Source organism: Lampris incognitus, chromosome 1 (assembly GCF_029633865.1).
Source record: "Lampris incognitus isolate fLamInc1 chromosome 1, fLamInc1.hap2, whole genome shotgun sequence".
Classification (NCBI taxonomy): Eukaryota; Metazoa; Chordata; class Actinopteri; order Lampriformes; family Lampridae; genus Lampris; species Lampris incognitus.
This window is the reverse complement of record NC_079211.1, coordinates 89,053,912-89,068,270: the sequence shown is the minus strand read 5'-3', so window position 1 is coordinate 89,068,270 and position 14,359 is coordinate 89,053,912. Positions and strand designations below refer to the sequence as shown.

The 14,359-nt window shown below is 49.5% G+C and overlaps 1 protein-coding gene across 1 annotated transcript in view; it reads right to left on the bottom strand.

The window, feature by feature from the left end:
• Window positions 1–14,359, bottom strand: part of c5 (complement component 5) — a 139,696-nt gene that overhangs the window by 35,057 nt on the left and 90,280 nt on the right. Inside the window, exons 27-31 of the mRNA XM_056286324.1 lie at window positions 12,914–13,018; window positions 8,168–8,339; window positions 641–765; window positions 435–515; window positions 74–226 (exon numbers count right to left, since the gene is read on the bottom strand). Of these exons, the coding sequence (XP_056142299.1) occupies window positions 74–226; window positions 435–515; window positions 641–765; window positions 8,168–8,339; window positions 12,914–13,018 (636 nt within the window). The remainder of the gene's footprint in view (window positions 1–73; window positions 227–434; window positions 516–640; window positions 766–8,167; window positions 8,340–12,913; window positions 13,019–14,359) is intronic.

The window sequence follows — 14,359 nt, the reverse complement described above, 5'->3', positions numbered from 1 at the left end:
AAGAGTGGGGTAATTGGCCAAGTACAATTGGGGAGAAAATGGGGGAGGGGAGAAAGCGTCAGAGTTGTGGTACCTCTATTGGCGTTGCCACTGGCTTGTCCTGGCTGAGCTGGACTTGGGCCAGTGAACCCTTCCCGGTGTAATGGATATTTATGTGCAGGTCCAAAACCGCCTGCGGAACTTTTTTACTGTACTCCGTTACTGCTTCCAGAGTCAAGACTGTGTCCTGCAGACAGACAGACAGACAGACAGACAGACAGACAGACAGACAGACAGAGAGACAGACAGACAGACAGACATATGTAACATCATACCATGATGTGTGTATGTATGTATGTGTGTGTGTGTGTGTGTGTGTGTGTGTGTGTGTGTGTGTGTGTGTGTGTGTGTGTGTGTGTGTGTGTGTGTGTGTGTGTGTATGTGTGTGTGTGTACCTGCATAGCGTAAAACCCCCCTCCATAGTGTTGGTCCTGTGTCAGCCATGTAAGGACAGCGTTGGCGTAATGGATTCTCCCCTTCAAGACAACACAAGTCTAATTTCAAGGTCTAAATTCAATTTAAGAGAGAGAAAGAACGGAGGAAAGAGAGAAAGAAAGAGAGAAAGAAAGAAAGAAAGAGAGAAAGAAAGAGGTCGGTGTACTTTGAGCAGGAGGGTCAGCAGGACGTATGCTGTGGTTTCTACTGTCAGGCTGCTGGATTGGTCCGGTTTCTGCCAATCAGACGACAGTCCCTCCTCCTGCCAATACCTCTGAACGGCAGGAAGTCCTGGAAACACAAGAGAGAATGTGGAGGTCAAGACAAAAATACACAGGCGTCCGGGTAGTGTAGCGGCGTTTGTCCTGGTCGCTGAAGTAGCGCCTCCTCTGGTCGGGTCGCCTGTTCAGGAGGGGGGGGAGGGGGAACTGGGGGGAATAGCGTGATCCTCCCACGTGCGACGTCCCCCTGGTGAAACTCCTCACTATCAGGTGAAAAGAAGCAGTTGGTGACTCCACATGTATGGGAGGAGGCATGTGGTAGTCTGCAGCCCCCCCCCCGGGATCAGCAGAGGGGGTGGAGCAGAGACCGGGACGGCTCGGAAGAGATTGGCCAAGTACAATTAGGAAGGAAAAAAAGAGCAAAATACAGACTCCAACACATGAGGGAAAGACGCGTGAGATGGTCTCCATCCGTGACTGTCAGTACTGGGCGACTAAATGGCATTAAGACTGATCCTCAGTCCTGCTTCCCTTCTGACGTCACTAAACACTACATGAGCGATCTCGCTCTTGGTGATTGCTGGTGATCAAAAAAGTACAGATCACTCACAGCATTCAGCACGCCACAGAGACTTGTCCAGAACCCTACGCTGGGAGTCCAGCCTGCTCTGGCCTGCTCACGAGCCGATGGGTTTCCGCTGGATTCATGAAGCTAACAACTCACTGCTGAAACATGATGAGTTCACAAGTTGTTCGCAGAGAATGGACATCCCTCATCCAGCTGAAGAACTCTCCAGAAAGGTCAGCATTTCTGACTGCAGCAAAGCATATCCCCGGCTGCGGCAGCAGCAGCAGCAGCAGCAGCAGCGCGAGGCCTGGTCTTCCGAGCACTTCAGTTTCTCTCCATTCTGCAGGAAGTTTGCTTCACAATACATGTGTATACGTATTATCAGCCAGTGCAGTTGCTGATGTGTGATGCCGGTTACCACAATCTCAGGAACTGCGCTGCTTCGTCTGTAGCCTGTCTGTTGAGCGCCGTCATTTTGCTCCACTGTCTTTCCCTCTTCTCACTACTCAGCAAGGGCACCGGCAGCAAGCGTCAACAACTTCCCAAATTATCGAACCTGTGGGCAACACTGAGCATCTTCAGAGCCCTAATGTAAGGAAGGTGTACACACTCAACACCACGGAGGATTTCTTCCATGCCATTTGGCTCTGCCCACCTACCCGGATATCCCGGATATCCAACATCATTTATGAACCATCCCGTCTCCTGGGCCACGGCGCTGCAGTTGGCCCATCAGTTTATCTTCTCGGAGAGCTCTCCTCGGTGCAGACACCACCCAAACGCCAACATTTGCCAAGACAACAACAGTTCTACTCAACTGGAAGAGGAGAAGGAAGGCCACCACATCCCAGTGGTTACAACTCATACACAGAACAGCCCCTCAGCGGAAGGACTAGCGAGCGGCATTCGCCAAAAACGAAGTTAGTCCAGGTACGGAAATAGGGGCTACTTTTGTCGATGGCTTAGCACCGTCCACGGACACATAAGCTGGTCTTTCCCCAAAAGTATTTTTATTGGAGATGCAGGTAAAAATGCAGTATACAAAATTAACAATAACAATAACAATACCATGTCTCAGTCTGGCGGCACGGTGGCACAGTGGTTAGCACGGTCGCCTCACAGCAAGAAGGTCCTGGGTTCGAGCCCCGGGTTAGTCCCACCTTGGGGGTCGTCCCGGGTCATCCTCTGTGTGGAGTTTGCATGTTCTCCCCGTGTCTGCGTGGGTTTCCTCCGAGTGCTCCGGTTTCCTCCCACAGTCCAAAGACATGTAGGTCAGGTGACTCACCGTACTAAATTGTCCCTAGGTGTGTGTGTGTGTGTGTGTGTGTGTGTGTGTGTGTGTGTGTGTGTGTGTGTGTGTGTGTGTGTGTGTGTGTGTGTGTGTGTGTTGGCCTGGCGGCCAGTCCAGGGTGTCTCCCCACCTGCCGCCCAATGACTGCTGGGATAGGCTCCAGCATCCCTGCGACCATGAGAGCAGGTAAGCGGTTCAGATAATGGATGGATGTCTCAGTCTGGTCTGTTCATAGTGGGTTTACAGGTTTACATTGATTAAGTCTCACAGGAAAGAGCACTAGATCATGAAACAAGACTAAATAAATAAATACATGAAAACATAAGCATTTCTGATACGGCATGATGTCGTGAGTCTTGGCCGGGACTGCGGTGAGCACTGTCAGGTGCTTTCTGGAACCCCTGGGTGGCGACTCATCATCGTGAGTGTGGGACACGGAGCAGGGGGCAGCTGTTGGACTTGCTCTTGCTGTGTGGCATTTTTGTGATGGGTGCTATGGATGTGGGGAATGGTGGAGGAACTGCATGTCTGGCAATCCATGGGCGCTGCTTGGGCCCTGTCTGTCCCGGGGGTTGCCATTGGGTGGCCTGGGTTAGGTGTATTCGGCTACATGGGTGTATGCTTGGTGTGTGTGGCCACATGGGGATGTCTAGCTGGTGGTGGTACAGCGGTCTCAAGCCCTAGACTGGGCATGGATGGGCATTGAGACCACCTGCCCACCCGCTGGGTGGGTGGTCCATGCAGCGCATCGATCTGTCAGTCACAGGGCCCAGCTCCGCCGGGCCGATGGCCTGTGCTTGCTGTCCACGGCTTGAGTCCTCCGCCTGCTGGTGTGCCTTTTGCCTGTGCCTGAGTGTTGGTGGTGGGGGTGCGGGCCCAGCTTGCAGTTTTCGGGACTGGCTTGTGCTCCTCGGAGGTGTGCGGGTCTGTTGCCTCTGCGTGCCTCTCTTGGTGTTCTTCTGGGGTTGCGCTGCTGTAGGCTGCAGCTGTTCTCCTGGTCGTGGGGTATCTGCATGACTGTGGGGCCCATGGGTGGTTGCAGAACCTGTCTGCTGCTTGGAGGCACGACATTAAGTCACAGATTTCAGACACCAGAATTTACTGGAATTAATCCCACGTACACACAGGTGGAGACGTCACATGTATACACAGGTGGAGAAATCACATGTATACATGGATGGAGACGTCACATGTACGTACATACACTGTTATCATCTGCCTCACACACTCCCTATTAAGCTTGACATTGTCAGCTTGTATTTTGGGTAATGTGTTTTGAAATAGTGGTTGATTATTGCGGTTATTATTGTGGCTAAATTGCGGTTACAACATTGTGTCACAAAAACACACAGTTGTTTAATCATTTTGATAATTTGTTGCATTGTAGGTTGAAAGAGAGAAGGTCAGTGTGATGGTATTTCTCCAAAGTCATATTGCACTGGTAGGAGAAAATGGTCTGCACGAAGACGTAATTTCAACTTATTTAATGTTTCATTTTCTGCTCCTCCTCCTACTACTACTACTACTTTCATAGTACTTTCGTATTGAATGTTTCATATAAAATTTCATAAATATGGAAGTGCATAGGCTGTGTGCTGCCAACCAGAAGGTCCCAGGAGACTGCAATGGCAGCAGTTCTTTACATTCATGTACAATAAGTAATGAAGACAGGAGCGTTTTTTCAGAGGGTGCGCCTGCGTAGAAAAAACACTGACTAGGCTGTAACCCTATAATTTAAACTGTTACAAACAGCGGTTCTCCCTATCCAGGATGTGCACATCCTCATCCTTGAAAGAGTGGCCACTGGCCTGTAGATGGTGTAGACTGTGTAGATGGTGTAGACTGTGTAGGTGGTGGACTGTGGAGATGGTGTAGATGGTGTAGACTGTGGAGATGGTGTAGGCTGTGGAGATGGTGTAGACTGTGGAGATGGTGTAAACTGTGTAGGTGGTGGACTGTGGAGATGGTGTAGACTAGACTGTGTAGGTGGTGTAGACTGTGGAGATGTTGTACACTGTGTAGATGGTGTAGACTGTGGAGATAGTGTAGACTGTGGAGATGGTGTAGATTGTGGAGTCCTGGCCTGACGTGTTAGCTCTCCTGTGTTGTGCCATCCTTTTGGCCCGTGTCTGTTTAGTTTCCCCAATGTACAAGTCACGACAAGCCTCCTGGCACTTAACAGTTACACTATGTTGCTCTGTTTGTGCCGAGGGACCTGATCCTTGGGGTGGACCAACTTCTGGTGCAGCGTGTTTTGGGGTTTGAAAGCAACTGAGGTGCGGTGTTTGGAAAATACGCGTCTGAACTGTTTCGACACTCCCGCCACATACAGAATCACCACTGGTTTACTCTTAGGCAGTTGTTGTCCTTCTCCTGTCTTCGATCAGTTGGTGCACTGTTAGGGCATCTTCCTGGCTTTGACAAACGCCCAGTTAGGAGCACCACACTTAACAGGGCCTGTTTAACACTAGAACGACCAGGATTTCACTCTGCCTAAAACGACCATGGGCGGTCAAAATGACTGTCGGTTTTTAAAATCTATATTCTGTCAAGTTAAATACCCGGTTGAGATATAACTGCATTGAATATATTAGTATGTCTGTTATGAAACTCACTGACACCAAAATTAACATTTTAACAACTTTAATACTATTTTTCAAACAATTTAAAATAGCCACTGTGTCATGGGTGTTTGATCTGGGTCATCGGGGCTCTCCCATCCCCTGATTGGTTTCAGTTCACCTGTGCCCATGTGTCTGAGTGACCCTGATTGCCCGGCTTCACTCACCTGTTCCCTTCTCCGATTGGCTGTGCGGTTCCTGCGCACCTGCGCCCAATCTCCCTCCCCTTTCTCCAATTGGCTGTACGGGTCCTGCGCACCTGCACCCGATCTCCCTGATTCTCTCCCGCCCCCCCCCGTATATATGCCACTTGGTTGCTTGGGCCCTTTGTCGGTTCGTCTCACACACTCCCAGAGACACTCACGGAGTCTCTTGGTCACCAGATCGCCAGGTCATTTTGTGAGCTTTCCCGCTGTCTGTACCTGCCGTCTGTTCCTGCCGTCTTTTCCTGCTGTCTGTAAGTGTCTGTGTTATTAAAGCTTTGTTCAAGCCCAGCGTGTCCTTGCTGTCTGCACTTGGGTCCTCTTCTGCTCTCACCATGACAGAATGAACTGAACAAATATGAACCCGGCAGACCTGCTCAGCCGGCCGTATACATGTGAGGATTTTGGTGTGTCGAGCGACACTTTCCTGAATGAAGAGCCAGGCTTCTTTGAGCTTCTCACCGTACTATGGAAGCAGGACCCTGACTTAGCCCAAGAAGTGGCTATCTTCAGGTGGAAATTCCAGCCGAATCTGGTTCCTCCCAAGCCCTGCACGACAGCATCTCAGCTGCACAGCGCCCCTGAGTCTCAGCTGCCCAACGCCCCCAAGCCTCAGCTGCCCAGCGTGCCAGAGCCTCAGCTGCCCAGCACCCCCGAGTTCCAGAATGATTGGTTTGTTCCTGAGCCATCGGCCACCCCAGCGAACGTGCAGTCTGTTCCTGAACTGTCAGCTGCCCCGCCTCCGAAGCCTGCTCCCCGAGCAGCTGCCCCGCCGTCTCCAAAGCCTGCTCCCTCGAGCGGCTGCTCTGCCGCCATCGAAGTCTGTCCCCTGAGCGGCCGCCCCGTCATCTCCGAAGCCTGTCCCCCAAGCGGCCAACCCGCCGCCTCTGAAGGCTGGTCCCCGAGCGGCCGTCCCGCTGCATCCGAAGCCTGGCCCCCGAACGAACGTCCCGCTGCCTCCAAAGCCTGTTTCCAGCGCGGCCATCCCGCCGCCTCCGAAACCTGTTTCCCGAGTGGCCATTCCGCCGCCTCCAAAGCCTGTTTCCCGAGCGGCCGTCACGCCGCCTCGGAAGCCTGTTTCCCGAGCGGCCGTCCCGCCGCCTCCGTGTTTCCAGAGTGGCCGTCCCGCCGCCTCCGAAGCCTGTTCCTCGAGCGGCTTTCCCGCCGCCTCCAAAGTCTGTGCCCCGAGTGGCCGTCACACTGCCTCTGAAGACTGTTCCCCGAATGGCTGTCACGCCACCTCGGTCCTGCCTGTGTCAGCGGGTTCCAGAGCGGCGGTCCTGTCTGCATTGCCAGCCTATGGGTCATCCATCTACCCGTTCGCCGGAGCTGCTCTGCCCTTCGGTCCTGCATCCTGGTCGCCCTCCAGATTGGTTCCATCCATCAGTCCAGCCCTTAGGCCATCCGCCTGAGATCCCTGGCCCCATTCATCTTCCCCCAGACCTCCTCCGTCCATCTTGCTTGGTGCTCATGGTCCATTTGTTTGTTTGGAACATCTAGAATCCATCCCTTGGGGTGAGTCCTGTCATGGCTGTGTGATCTGGGTCATTGGGGCTCTCCCATCCCCTGACTGGTGTTTCAGTTCACCTGCGCCTGTGTGCCTGAGTGACCCTGATTGCCTGGCTTCACTCACCTGTTCCCTTCTCCGATTGGCTGTGTGGTTCCTGCACACCTGTGCCCAATTTCCCTCCCCTTTCTCCAACTGGCTGTACAGCACCTGCGCCCGATCCCTCTGATTGCCCCCCTGGGTATATATGCCCCTTGGGTTGCTCGGTCTCTTTGTTGGTTCATCTCACACACTCACAAAGACTCTTGGTCGCCAGATCGCCACGTCATGGTGTGAGCTTCCTGCTGTTTGTAAGTGTTTGTGTCATTAAAGCTTTGTTCATGCCCAGCCTGTCCTTGCTGACTGCATTTAGGTCCTCTCCTGCTCTCGCTGTGACATGCTGTCCAATGCCTGTAAACACTGCAACACCTCGGTGGTAGTCATGGTGCACCTGTAGTGGCGTCTGTAACCAGACATGTTGGACATAATCACACATCAAGTTTAGACTATTTGTCTGCATTGGAGGACGCTAGTGTGTTACTAGGACAGAGCAACCAACCTCACGAAGGAAATGATGCGACCAAAACACGTCATAAATACTGACATGACGCACACCATCACGCACAAATTACGAGACGGTCATGATGACCGCTCATGGTGGTTTTAGGAACATAACTTGTTTTGCACAATTGATCTAAAACTAATTTTAATGCAAATATATGCAATTTTAGGAGCGTTCAGGGAGCGGCAGGTCTGTATCTTTTCCCCCACAAAGTTATTAAACTTTGAGAATCCAAAACGGTCATAATGACCATCCTGGCCACTGTGTCGGTGGGGACGTTGTCAGCTCGGTGGTGCAGCGTCCTAATGACTCCTTGTTTGTGCTCCAGTGGATGATGAGAGTCAAACCTTAAGTACTGACCAGTATATGTTGGTTTACCATAAACATCCATCATCAAATGTCTCCCATCACCAGTTTCAATCTGCCAGTGTAAGAAGACTAACCTGTCGTTTTTCACATCCTCCCTGGTGAAAAAAAAATCTTCAGTAATTCTGGAGTTGTTCACTGATTTTGAAATGAACAGACCCGAGATAAGTTTGGACACTGACTCGAGCACAGTTCCCCCCATGAATAAAAGCACATGTAGATGAACAATGATGGGACAGACGATGAACTCATGAATGCACCCAGAACACACAACACACACACACACGCTCAGATATACACCCCCCCCCGTCCAACCTTTCTCATGGGCGAGTGTCTCCAGGCTGTCGAGGAGCTCGGAGGCAGTGAAGCTGTTTAGATCATGGAGCGTCAGGGCGTAGGTCGCTATTGCCCGCACATACACACTCTGCACCTCCGAAGCATGCTGGGATATGTAGTTTACTGCCTTATTCATACTATCGTCCTGGTACTGTGGGGGTGGGGGTGGGGTGGAGAGGGGAAGACAGATCAGATTTAAGTTGGCAAAGTTCAACCCAGGTTGTGATTTATATGAAATCTTGTCTACTTTTGAAGAGATGACTGTACTCCTATAGTGCGTTAACATGGCTTCAATCGGCTCTGTGCATAACTGTAGTCCATTGACTTCCGGTTTCTACTGCAGTGGTCATACCAGTTTCCTGTTTGTTGGCATGTGCTATGACAATGGCATATTTTTGGCGATGCCTGCAAGATTTACCGTGGATAAATGTCAAAGACATGCACACAACTGTCCACACACTTTCACCTGCACCTACCAGCAAACAGGTGAAAAGTTTCACATATCAAGTTACGTTCACAATTATGAGGATGAGCGGACAGACGGACAGACTTGTGGACGTAACTTGAACTTTTCACCCGTTTGCTCGTAGGTGTAGGTGAAAGTTTGGCGACAGTTCTGCGTAAGTCGTTGACATTTATCCATGGTAAATCTGGCAGGCATCGCCAAAAATATGCCATTGTCAATAGCACACGCCAACAAACAGGAAACTGGTATGACCACTGCAGCAGAAACCGGAAGTCAGTGGACTACAGTTATGCACAGAGCCGATTCTTCATAAACAAACAAAATGATTCAACATTCACAATATGTAACCTTTTTAACTGTATGTTTTTAACTATATGAATTACATGTATCAATGAACTAAAGATAAGTCTCTAAAGCATAGAGGAGTTGAACTGGTCTTCTTAAAATTGTCCTCTCTGGTGTACGCACGGCAAAAGATTTCACAAGTCCATCTCTTACAGAGAACAGTTCCTTGATCGTCCCAGTTTTCCAAATCAGGCATGGTGTCTTGTTGTCTCTGATGAGTATCAGATCTATCTCCTTTAGAGGTGTAGAGTGTGGGGTCTTCCTGGTATGGACGGATCTCAGCTCCAGTAAATACTCACTTTTCCAGGGGGTCCAGAACTCATTGAAAATGTGCTGACGGGTCCACGGTGGTGTAGCGGTCTAAGCATCAGCTTTGTGTCGATGCAGTTGCCCACTGGGGACCGGGGTTCGCGCCTCGGTCTCGTCAGATCCGACTATGGCCGGATTCGATGAAGCAGCAATAATTGGCAATGCTGTCTTCAGGAGGGGGGTGGAGTCGGCTTGTGTTCGTCACATGAATGCGTCTCTGTGTGTGTCAGAGAAAGCAGTGGTTCGGCCTGGATTCGCCTTGTCACGGAAGTGGGGAGGCGTCTCCTTCGAGACTGCCGGCTGGAGAGATGCAGTTGGCAAATGCATGCAGTACGAGGGTGGGTGTTTGAATTAGAATAGGGAGCGATTGGCCACTAAATTGAGGGAAAAAAATCAGAATTAAATTTTTTAAAAAAAGAAAGAAAATGTGCTGGCGATATTTCCATCTCCGTGTCAGCTCCTCTCGGCTGGAGTTGGCGGTTTGGCTGGCAGCATGAAAGGGCTTAGGTGGCAAAGAGGAAAGTCGCTTTCCAATCAGAAAGTGAGCTGGTGTCATGTCAGAGGCTGAGGTTCCTCCAATTCACTGTAGACAAAGGTGAGTGGCCTTGAATTGATTGTTGCCTCTGCCAAAAGAGATGATAGCTCATCAAAGCTCAGTGAAGCTCTTCCCATCACCTTTCTCAAACATGTCTTCACTGATCTGACCAATCTCCCCGAAAAACCTCCCAACCAAGCTGCTCATTCTGGAATGTACTTCCATGTGATGCCTTTTTCAGAAAAATACTTCAAAAGTTCAGGCTCCTTGATAGCCTCCCAGAGTGCTCTGAAGTCTTGATCAGTTCGTTTGAAAGTTCTAGCATTGTCTGAACAGATAACCCTGCAGAGACCTCGTCTTGATATTAATCTCTTGAATGTCAGAGGATTTTTTTCTATTGACAGGTCCGACATCAACTCCAGATACACTGCAGGAGTCACAGCACAGGTAAACAATGTTATGTGTGCCTTTTTCACTGTGGTCTTGGTTTGAAGTAATGCAGACGTGCAAAGTCAGTTTAAAAGGGAGGTGATTCTGTAATCCGGTCTCTTTTTATTTATTTATTTAGTTAGTTCTAGTTTTTTCCCCTTACCCCACCCGATTAACCCAATGTCATATGGCCGGAAATCTTGTCGAATAACTCCCCTGGCTCACGTGTCCACAGGAAGGAGATAGTCGTAACACCAGCTTCCTTCAAACTCGTGTCAGCTGCTCTCGCTATTTTACACGCTGAAGCCTCCTCGCATGGATTGCATCACCTTCAGGCCGCGAAGGAGGCGTAGGGAGAATGCCTCCAGTTGCTTGGCTGCAGGCGCCCGGGTGGGCCAGAGGGGTCGCTGGAGAACGACGAGACCCGAACACTACACCGATCTACACCCACTATCCCTCGGGTAAGGGTGGCCTATGAATGCCTTACCCCGTGGACGCTCTGGCCGTGACCAGTTACGGCGAGTCTGGGATACGAACCTCCCAGCCACATGACGAGAGGACTGCAAGAACGGCGGTTTATTCCGCTCGGCCACCGGAGCGGCACTGTAATCCGGTCTCTTGGCAGGGGTGCAGTTATCCGTTGCATGGCCTTCACTCTGGATCACTTACAAGTATTGTAAGCTGCAAGGATCCTTTTTACCATTTGTCTGGCTCGAGGGATTCAACCCTTGTCTCCTAGTTGCACTAGAGCAGCGGTAGCTAACCATGTGCCATGGAGAGCCATGTGTATTCAGGTTTTCATTCCAACCCGACTCCACACCAGGTGATTTCACTGATACATTCTTCCTCTTTGGTTGAAGGGTTGCTCATCAGTGAAATCATCTGGAGTGGAGTCCGTCTGGAATGACAACTTGCATAAACATGGCTCTCCATGGCACAAGGTTAGCCACCCCTGCACTAGGTGGTCTATTTACAGAGGTTCGTGCTAGCAGTGGACAACATCTCCCTTACACTTGTGGTTAGTGCATAAGCTGCTTCAACATCGCTGGAGCTGGAAATAAAGTCATCAACATACAGAGAGTCTTTTAGAGTGTTAATGGCCTGTAGATGACTTGTGTGGCATTTTTCCAAGTGATTTTGGATTGTGGCTGCAAGCGAGGATGGAATTGATGACACTCCATATACCAAATGGTCCTTCTCAGTGGTCAATGCATATCTGTCCTTATCAGCAATAGATACCTGTAGGAAGGCTTTTGTGACGTCTGCTGTGAATGCCATTGCATGCAGCCTGAATCTTATTAAGATGGTTAGGAGGTCTGGGTTTAGATTTGGTCCAGTGAGCAGACAGTCGTTAAGAGATGAACAGCCGTCCTCATGTGAAAAAGCATCAAAAACAACTCGCAGATTGGTTGTTGTTTTGTCCTCCCTAATTACAGCACTTTGAGGCATTACTGTTCTCAGTTTCCACTGTGTGTTTAATCTCTGGGGCATCTTCACACATTCCTTGTTGAAGATAGTCCTCCATCACATAATTGTTTCTCTTGAACAGCATCACATCAGTTTTTAAGTTTTCTTTTCAGCCCTTCAAATCTTTTCTGGGTGATTGTCAGATTGTTTGGGAGCTCCAGTGCATATTGTTGCCACGGTAACTCCACTTCATATCGCCCTTTGATGTACTTGACCGACTTGTCAAAGTTTTGTTGGGCCTCGATGTCATCAGCTCGTCCCTCACCTTTGCTGGACCTGCTTGGGACTCTATTTCCCAGAATGCACATAGCTGGTTTGAAACCTGTGTGGTTTTCTCAATGTCAATCTTCATGCATGACGCTTCACTCATGCTCGACATGGATACTGGTCCCTGCACTGTCCAGCGGAAAATGGTTTCTATGGCAACCAGGGATTCTGATAGCCTTTCTACACTGCCAGACACGATTTTCCAGTCAGAACCTATCAATATTGACAGCTCCAGTTCTTCGTCGCTGCTGCCTGAAACAACTGCTAATGGCAGCCCCCCTTTCTCTAGCTCCTGCTGGATTTGTTCTCCAGGAACTTGCATGATGTCAGAGCTCACTTGTGGTGTTTCAACAGCTTCCATCTGAAGATTTTGCTCCTTGTTGCCAATATTTTGCAGGATTAACTTCACAACATTGCATTCAATTGTTACTGGAGTGTCACTGTCAGAGGTGTGATGCTTTAAAGTCTATTTTATTCCCGTATTGGCAATCCCAGTGCCGTTACCTGTTTCTCCAGAAAAAAGCTCCGCTGACTTCCTCCGTCCATTAGGCAACACACCACCCTGTGGTCTGTATTAGTTACTGTTCACAATATGTTGCCTTTTTAATTGTAAGTTTTTAACTATATACATTAGTATAATCACATGGACCATTGAAGTAAAGATATAAACGGCCATGTAGTTTCTTAATTATGCATCATTTGAAATCTATACTGCCTAGTTTAAACAGTTTTTCACCATGTTTGGAAGTTGCACAACATTTAAGAGTCCACTTTGCAATGCCAGTGCAACTCGCTGCCCATGGGAACTCGACTCATCATGGCACGGCATGCCTACATACATAATGAATGGGAAGCCCCCCGTGTGAACGTCCCATTAGAGAGGATGAGAGGGGAGAGTTTGTCTTACCTTGAGTCGGAGGATGGGGTCATTGATCTGCATAGCTCTCCATAAGCCAATCAGCACAAAGGAAGTCAGGTACACTGATTTGTCAATTGCATTTGCACCTGCTGCCTACAGTGAATCAGAACACACAAAGTTATGTCCACTGACCAATCAAAGTGACTGCAGCTTTACTGTAAAGTTGCTGATTGGCAGGTTGAGCTGCTAACCAGTTTCAGTAGTTTATTACTTATACCAGTAAAGATGTGACCAGAACATTGTCAACATTTGACTGGTTACAAAATAATGATGGACATGGACATCCACCAATCAGTGCTTAGCTACTGTCCATGTTCTTCCATTATGACACAATTGATGGTTTCTACAGCTCAAACCAATGACATGTTTTTATGTTTGTCTGACCACATGGCACCAACTGACAAGAAGACATTAAGATGTTTGCTAAAGCTGGGCACTGGAAGCCTGTTAAAGTCCAGATCAACTGGGAAAACGCTCACCATCACACATTAAACAACTGATGTTGGTGGATTACAGTCATAGACAAATACACTGGTTATGACTGCAGTCATATAGACACCATCACTTGTCGATGAGTTCAGACTGTTCCAGGTTCTAGTTGTAAAAATCAAAGGTCTGATTTTATGGCGATGGCTCTGACTGATGGCTCTGACTTGATTGAGAGGTGACTGATGTGAATCGTGAATGTTGATGTGAACCTCCGAACACGACAAGATAAGATTACCCTGATGACCTGACTACCATGATGACCTGACTACCATGGTGACCTGACTACCATGATGACCTGACTACCATGGTGACCTGACTACCATGATGACCTGACTACCATGGTGACCTGACTACCATGGTGACCTGAACTGTTTCACACACTCTCCATCATCTTGATTTTTTTTGGGGGGGGGGAGGGATTTTTCCCCTTTTTCTTCCAATTGTACTCGGCCAATTACCCCACTCTTCCTAGCCGTCCTGGTCTCTGCTTCACCCCCTCTGCTGATCCGAGGAGGGCTTCAGACTACCACATGTCTCCTCCGATACATGTGGAGTCACCAGCCACTTCTTTTCACCTGACAGTGAGGAGTTTCACCAGGAGGACGTAGCGTGTGGGAGGATCACGCTATTCCCCCAGTTCCTCATCCCCCCCACCCCGAACAGCGCCCCGACCGACCAGACGAGGCGCTAGTGCAGCGACCAGGACACATACCCAGATCCGGCCTCCCACCCGCAGACACTACCAATTGTGTCTGTAGGGACGCCCGACCAAGCCGGAGGTAACACGGGACTTCGAACAGGCGATCCCCGTGTTGGTAGGCAACAGAAAAGACTGCTATGCCACCTGGACGAACCTCACCATCTTGAAAACGTGTAGTCATGGTCATAATCCACCTTTAAATCATCTAGTGTGTTCCCATATTAAAGGAAAACCACAAGTCGGAA